The 7,756-nt window shown below is 29.6% G+C and overlaps 2 protein-coding genes across 2 annotated transcripts; both read left to right on the top strand.

Moving 5' to 3' along the window:
* The first annotated feature begins 56 nt into the window (after nt 1-56).
* On the top strand, nt 57-2,813 carry Faa (fumarylacetoacetate hydrolase). Its single transcript, XM_070293961.1, has 8 exons — nt 57-221; nt 816-1,045; nt 1,140-1,280; nt 1,348-1,601; nt 1,732-1,938; nt 2,047-2,192; nt 2,353-2,470; nt 2,544-2,813. Exons 1-8 carry the CDS (start codon nt 138-140, stop codon nt 2,630-2,632), a joined length of 1,269 nt encoding a protein of 422 aa, XP_070150062.1. The 5' UTR covers nt 57-137; the 3' UTR covers nt 2,633-2,813.
* Nucleotides 2,814-3,191: 378 nt separating this feature from the next.
* Nucleotides 3,192-7,698, top strand: LOC138932299 (cilia- and flagella-associated protein 263-like). Its single transcript, XM_070293978.1, has 11 exons — nt 3,192-3,248; nt 4,092-4,324; nt 4,398-4,523; nt 4,599-4,648; nt 4,800-4,893; nt 5,648-5,770; nt 5,885-6,086; nt 6,166-6,402; nt 6,494-6,726; nt 6,787-6,986; nt 7,167-7,698. The coding sequence occupies exons 1-11, from the start codon at nt 3,229-3,231 to the stop codon at nt 7,284-7,286; spliced, it is 1,638 nt and encodes a 545-aa protein (XP_070150079.1). The 5' UTR covers nt 3,192-3,228; the 3' UTR covers nt 7,287-7,698.
* The last annotated feature ends 58 nt before the right edge of the window (nt 7,699-7,756 follow it).

The following is a 7,756-nucleotide window of genomic DNA, read 5'->3' as shown; positions in this document are numbered from 1 at the left end:
TGTCGAGAATCGTAAACAGATGTATATATTATACTTGGTCGGACCTTGGTGAGCGGATAGACGCTATCAGATCGTCGCAACTCGTATGCGATGCAAGTCGACTCGACAGAGGTATTCGTTCGTAACAGCCTGTAATCATGAAATCCTTCGTGAGTTATTCGGCAGATTGTGATTTTCCGATCGAGAATTTGCCATATGGAATCTTCTCTACTAAGAATAAGGTGAGTAAGACAAAACACATCGTAAACATATTGTAGATTATGCCACGTATATAGTGTGATCTTAAAACAATTGTATATAGATATATGTATATGTAGAATATACCTAACTTTATGTGACTCACAGGGAATCGTAGACTATATAAAGATAAAATGTATAGTTTGTTTTTATATATTTCTATAAAATATTTAAAAAAATGTTAAATAATTGTATAATGGAGAATCTGACAGTTTTTTAAAACATAAAAATATTATATAATATTAAAGCAAAACGTGGAATGTTTTCATAGACTACATGTCTCCAATATCTTATAAGTAGTCCCACGTAGTTCTCTCTAACAGGTGATACCATCAACTGGTACGTTACTATCGTCCGATAACTTGAATATATTTTGTCTATAAATTTCCGCCAATATATTACATTACAATATATTGAAAAATTGCCAGATTTATTAGATAGAAATACGAGACTCATATTAATTTTATTTATATTTATTAATGTTGTAATATATATATATATATATATATATATATATATATATATATATACACATAATATATAAGAAATAATATTTTTATATAAAATATATATTTCAGCCAGAAAAGAGAATAGGCGTAGCAATCGGTGATGAAATTTTGGACTTGAATGCTATCGCGAATTATTTCGATGGACCATTATTAAAAAATAAACAGGACGCATTTCGCCGTGATTGCCTGAATGATTTTATGTCTCTTGGGAGACCGGCATGGCTAGAAGCAAGATTAAAGCTTCAAGAACTGCTTTCTGCCAGCAATCATACCTTGCAAGATCCGGAAGTTCGCTCAAAGTGCGAAATAAATAAATAAAAATTAATATTATAAATATAATAAAGATTTTAAAATAATCTTTTTAAATCTTTTTTTTTTTTTTTTTTTTTTTAGAGTTCTTGTTGCACAGAAAGATGCGATAATGCACTTACCAGCAAAGATTGGCGATTATACGGATTTTTATTCGTCTCTTAATCACGCCACAAATGTCGGCATCATGTTCCGTGGCAAAGAAAATCCTCTGATGCCGAATTGGTAATTTTTTAAATGTACCATTATACGCGGATTACTTTAAAAAATTTATAAAATAATATGATTATAGGAAATATTTGCCGGTCGGTTACCACGGTAGAGCAAGTTCCATTGTCGTATCAGGTACACCTATAAAACGACCACGTGGTCAGACACTTCCATTCGAGGATGCAGCACCAGTCTTTGGCCCCTGTAGATTAATGGATTTTGAACTCGAAGTTGCTTTTTTTGTTGGTGGACCATCTACAAATCTCGGTGATACCATCCCAGCTTCGAAGGCTTACGATCATATTTTTGGAATGGTCTTAATGAATGATTGGAGTGGTACAATCGAATATAATTTAAAAAAATATTATAATTAATTAATATCTTGCAAGCTTTAATTGTTTAAAATATATATTATTGTTCTTGTAAAAAAAAATTATTTATTTTAATTATTTCAATTCTTTTGTAGCACGAGATATTCAAAAATGGGAATATGTGCCTTTGGGACCGTTCGGCTCAAAGAATTTGGGAACTACGATATCTCCTTGGGTGGTTACGATGGAAGCTCTAGAACCCTTCAAGATACCCAATATGACTCAGGATCCAACACCATTCCCGTATTTGCAACATGATGATTCCTGTAATTTCGACATTAAATTAGAAGTTGACATTAAACGTGAGTTAATATTTTCTTATCGTTTTTTTGTAAGTGATTTATATTTATTGTTTCTTCTTACATCTTTTTTTATATCAGTTGTTTACGATTGCGACTTTGTTTTTACAGCTCCAAGTGGTGTAGTCACGACTGTATGTCGAAGCAATTTTAAATATATGTATTGGACTCCGCGACAACAACTGGCGCATCATACTATTACTGGATGTAACATTAATCCTGGCGATTTAATGGGCTCTGGCACTATAAGTGGAGAAGTGTGTTTAAAATTTCACGGTTTTTAATTGATATCGTTTAATATACTAACTCATGTTTCCTATACTTGTATTTTTATAAAATCTTATATTTGTTTTTTCTACAAAATGCAAATTATGATTCTATTTTATGCAATTTTGATAATATGAGATGTGATTTTAGACTTCGGACTCTTACGGTTCTATGTTAGAATTATGTTGGAAAGGCACACATTCCATCACATTAAAAGATGGTACCGTAAGAAAATTCCTTCAAGACGGCGATGAAGTAATAATGCATGGTAAAAAAAATAAATTATATATTAAATATTTACAATTATAAATAACAATTTTTAGAAGATTTTTGTTTTTTAGGTTACTGCGTCGGCGATGGTCATAAGATCGGTTTTGGATCATGCACGGGTAAATTGTTACCGCCTACATCGAGTAAACTTGATATATAAAACAAGATAAAATTGTTTACGTATATTTTGTTATTTCTTATATCTTATTACTTTTGCATTTTCATATGTAATACATTTTTCTGCTATTTACATACTTTTGTTTTAATTCTTTGTCGATAGCAAGATTTGAAAAAAGCAGTGATGGTGTTTAATTTTTATCAAGATTGTATGAAAAAATAAATATCTGATATAAAATTTCACATATTTACACACACTTATATATTATACACACATTTATACATTAAATAGTATATTCTTTAACAAAATGCTACATGGAAGATGTTTATTAAAATTATGTTTTACTTTTATTACTCTAAAAAAATTAATTATTTCTTTTAAAATATAATTAATTATTTATTGCTAACTAATTAGATATCTATTACCAATCAATAATTTTATTGTTTTTCTTGCGTATTGTGAGGTATATATGCATATAATGATTCATAGTTAAAACAAACTAAACGATTTATAATGTGCTTAAAAAGAAATAGTATTGTGTGATATAACGTAAAACATAAACTCGATTATTGATCGAGAGGATAGTCATAGTAAGGGCAATCAATAAGAAGGCCAGTACAGGTGCAGTTAGAAGAAGTATGGCAGGCGTTCTACTTCGGTGAGTAAAAACATAATTATGTTAAATAAGTATTTGTATAAAGGATTGCTCAACGCATAAATTATTTTAATTCATTATTGTAGTTATTAATTAGTACTACGTAGTTGCTATCGTATAGTTATTTTTATTTCTGCAAATATGAACTGTATCAAGTATAATGTCAGGATGTAACTACGATTTAGACTTCTGGACAGTAATAGTTTCGTTTTATAGTACTGAAAAATATAATTATAATATTAATTTAATTAATATAAAAAAATATTCTATTTATATTATATGTAATATTAGACAAAATTATTTTTTTTCTTTTAGCTTTTATTCAGCATGTGTGTAAATATGTTACATATTGAAATATTTACATATGTATACGTTACATATACATTTATCCCTTGTTATATTTTTATATTATGTTTAATTATTATTATTTGTGATTTCATTAGTAATATAATTTTAATGGCAATAAGCGAATACATTTTGTTTCTTTAGTGAAATTAATTTCGATCTTTAATGCCTCCTTTGCCAACAGTAGGCAATCAATTTGTTTACCAAGCATGTTGGTTGCCTATCGTTGACTGAGGAAAATTGTTCGAAGCTACTTTCATTAAAGAGATGGACTAATACAACAAGAAATATACTATCAATACTTTTTGATATTCATGTTTGTATTTGTCTATCATTACTTAATCTATTTTAAGAAAACAAACTTAAAATTATTATATAATAATATAATTTTATTGTTTATTAATACAGTTTCTGATAAAAGCTTTTTAATATATCATATTGTTATTTTAGTATTATTTCTCTTTTTATATTATATAACTTTTATTTCTCACATTTCTTTAGAAGTCTTCATAATTTGGAAAGTTTGGCAACCGAACCTACTGCCAAGTGGACCGTTCCTTTAAGTGACGGGAATCACGTAGTGGAATTTGAACATGGTACAGCAACAGGCCGACGTATAGTAAAAATTGATGGGGACGAAATAGTTCACAGAGATTGGATGTTTCGTCTAGTCGGTGACGAAGTCTTTATGTTCAATAATACTAAATTCGTGATTAGAGTCGATCCGATGCCAGGTAGAGTCCCATCGTCTTATCGATCTTCAACAATAAATGTTTTATTATTCTATCATGACAATTGTGTAAATAGGTTTGAAATATTCTTACTCGTTGTGGGTAAATGGAAAGAGTTACAAGCAATTTGTTCAGTCGCAAACAAAGATATTGGAAACTTGGTTGGCCCAAGTTGGGAACGAGGAATATAGAATCGTCTTAGGTAATTAAATAATAAAAACAATTTATACATATATTTTTGTTGAAATATTTAGTTCCTTCTCCATGACATTTATAGACAAACAAGCTCACAGTGTTTGGGTGAATGGACAAGAGATGGAAGTCGAGGTAATCATTGAGTTTTTATCAAGCAATCCATTATATTATTATTCAAATTTTGTAATAAAATTTTACATTGTTATATGATTTTTAAGTATATGTTTGAGAATTATACGATATAAAAAAATTTTATTTAAATTGAACAACATCCTGTACATAGAACGAATTCGTGGACGGTGGTGCAGAGATTCTCTTCTCCGTTGGAGGCTTACAGGCCGCGATCAGATCTTACAGTTCAGAACAAAAAGAAATTGGTATAGCGTACTCTCTATACATTGATAATGTTGAAATACAGCAAGAAGTTTTAGTAGAAGAGCAATCCTAATTGAAACACGTCTCGAGCTATCTATAAGTAGATTTTTATATTTAACTTTAATTGATAAGTATACATCGTCGTTACTCATAAATTATCATGTATTATTAAATAATTGCACAAATGTGACACATATTTTTTTTCTGAAATGTGACATATTCAATTCAGTCAATATCAATCAATGTGTCACGCAATTTTGTGTACAGTTTTAAAACTATGATAAATGTAATAAAATTACTGAGCACACACGTAATGTGATGTGAATTTATTTACTTTGCGCTTAAAAATATTTGTTGAGAATTACTTGAAAATAGCTGAAAAAAATGTATATCCTTGTTCGTGTGACGTGTAAAAATTGCAAAATGTACGAAATAATTATATAGATACACGTGTTTGTATATTGCATGAATGTAATATATGTTGTTTATAGTGCAAAATTTTAAATAGTCCGTTAAAAAATATTAAATTTGAAGAATAAAAATGTCGCGACAACGAATCAGTGCCTTTAGTATTGGAACTTTAATTTTAACCTCTAGACAAGATGAATTGTGTTATTATGAAGGTAAAAGAAAATTTGTGTATAACTTGTAATGTATTTATATAAATATGTATGTATATATATATAGAACTATTCTATATCTGTATATAATTTAATTATATTCTAAAAAACGCAGACAAATTTATTCGTCTTTCAGATATGACAGAAACAGAATTACGACAAGCGCTCGAAAATATCGCTCGTTCAAATCTGTTGTTAAAGTTAGAAAACGATGTTTTCGAACGATATCTCGCACGTCGAGATCCTGAAAATCTTCAAAGTAATTTTCTCATATAATTTCTATTTATTCCATATATAAAAAAAAAATGTTTTAGATTGACGTTTTTACAAAAATACTAATCTTAATTCGATCTTTTTAACATCCTTCATTCAGCAATAGCGCAAATCTTAGAAACCGCTAAACGCGTGCAAAGAATCGCGCCTCAGCGTAGCCCCACGTCACCCGTTATAAGTATAAACGGAAGTTTTATGAATGTTCAGGACGGAGACAGAGAAAGTGTCGTTAGCATCCAATCCGGAAGTCAGCGCGTCACGCCAAGTCTCTTAACAACCAGAACGCCAAGAGCAGGAACAAAGTTAGTACATTGGGTGTCATAACTTTTGTTACTGTGTCTTTGATTAGAATAAATATTTCGGTTAATTATCGAATCATAGAATCACATATGCGTATCGCATCGAAATGGTGAATATCGAAATTCGGGAATTGCAAAAGGAATTAATGAAGCTCGAAAAAACATCGACTAAGAGAAGAAAATATATACGAGCGCAAATTGAAGAAAATGAAATAAGCATTCGTGAAACTTGTAAAACTAGAGAGGAATTTGAAGAAAATATTGTACATAAAGGCGTAGATAGCATTACGGGGAAAATATCGGCTGAGAAATTTATCAGGTGTTATATAATAAACGAATCTCGATTATACATATTTGATCATTACGTGTAAGCATATTAAATTGACAATAGATACGAGTTTGATGTATAGATTTACAGAAGAATGGTTGAAAATAGCTGATATCACAATAGAACAAATGAGATTGAAGATGACTACCATAAAGTCTCAGATAAGGAAAGTCAAGCTGCAGATGCAGCAGAGAAAAGAATTCGGCGAGAATCTACGCGCTGTAGATTTTGAACAATTGAACATAGAGAATGAAATTTGCATACGAGAAATCGATGAAAAGAATCGATATCTGCTCGAAATGAAAAGGATTGTGGGTAAGAAAGCGATACTCCGCGATCTCTTCGCAATAACATAAATCGTTGCATTTGATGCAGGTCGTTACAGTATTGCATTGACCAAGCACAAGGAAAAATTAGGTAACTTGATATCCATTCTGAATGAAGTGAGAAACAACATTGCTTTTAAAAAACAGGAAATTGTGAAACTGCAATTGGAAAAAGTAACTATGAAGGTTGAAATAAAGGAAACGGAAAAACAGCTCAAGTCGGTGATGGCATTATTGGATGACTTTGAGGTAATATTTTTGTGTGCATTTTATTGTGTTGGAAACACTTAGAAATTTATTTTTGACACAAATACTTTTTTTATATTTTTATTATATTTTTACGTGATAAAATGTTGAAGGATTAAAAAGTGAAAGTATAATTATAATTATTTATTACTTTATAATTTATAAAAGATTTTATAAATACAGGTTCCGGATGTCATAGATTATATTAAAATGCGTATAGAACTTCAGGAATTACGTAAAATCCGCAAACAATTAAGCAGGAAAAGAAACATTCAACAAATAAGTCTCAATTCTAACAGATAATAACTACAAGGCGTATCTCAGCGTTTTACAGAGATATTTTGTAATTATTAAGAATTTTAAAAAAATTAAAATTATACGTTCTATCTTATTTGACAGAAACATTTTGACAATCTTTGATTCTTCTTTTGTATTTTAAGAAAGTCGAAATATCCGCAATTATGCAATATAGATTGTATGTAATAGTGAATACATAGTTAGGTGAAATCACGAAGGTACAATGTGTCTCCTCTCCTACCGTAGAAAATAGATTTACCGTTGTAGGAAATACGTATTGTTCTGAACAGATGCTTATAAGCAGCGAATCATAACTTGCTCTTCGCGAACTTATATTCAAAGGACTTATTTCTCTTAACTCCATTTAATAACTCAAGTTACATTGTAAATATACTACAAAATTATATTTATGCATTTGGAATTATGCTTGAGTTTTGTAGGAATAAACTTAAAATATATAGCTTCATTGTTTTATT

The sequence above is a fragment of the Polyergus mexicanus genome, unplaced genomic scaffold, assembly GCF_030449975.1.
Source record: "Polyergus mexicanus isolate NDT 795.1 unplaced genomic scaffold, iyPolMexi1.0 SCAF_4, whole genome shotgun sequence".
In the NCBI taxonomy this organism is placed as follows: domain Eukaryota; kingdom Metazoa; phylum Arthropoda; class Insecta; order Hymenoptera; family Formicidae; genus Polyergus; species Polyergus mexicanus.
This window is presented reverse-complemented; position numbering and strand designations above follow the sequence as displayed.

Bases quoted from the DNA above. Each gene is read 5' to 3' on its own strand.
- LOC138932299 (XM_070293978.1), top strand. From the start codon at position 3,229: ATGGCAGGCGTTCTACTTCG. The intron at 4,325-4,397 runs GTAGAGTCCCAT...TTGTGTAAATAG, and splicing joins TAGAGTCGATCCGATGCCAG to GTTTGAAATATTCTTACTCG. The intron at 4,649-4,799 runs GTAATCATTGAG...TCCTGTACATAG, and splicing joins GACAAGAGATGGAAGTCGAG to AACGAATTCGTGGACGGTGG.
- Faa (XM_070293961.1), top strand. From the start codon at position 138: ATGAAATCCTTCGTGAGTTATTCGGCAGATTGTGATTTTCCGATCGAG. The intron at 1,939-2,046 runs GTGAGTTAATAT...TTGTTTTTACAG, and splicing joins ATTAGAAGTTGACATTAAAC to CTCCAAGTGGTGTAGTCACG. The intron at 2,193-2,352 runs GTGTGTTTAAAA...ATGTGATTTTAG, and splicing joins CTGGCACTATAAGTGGAGAA to ACTTCGGACTCTTACGGTTC.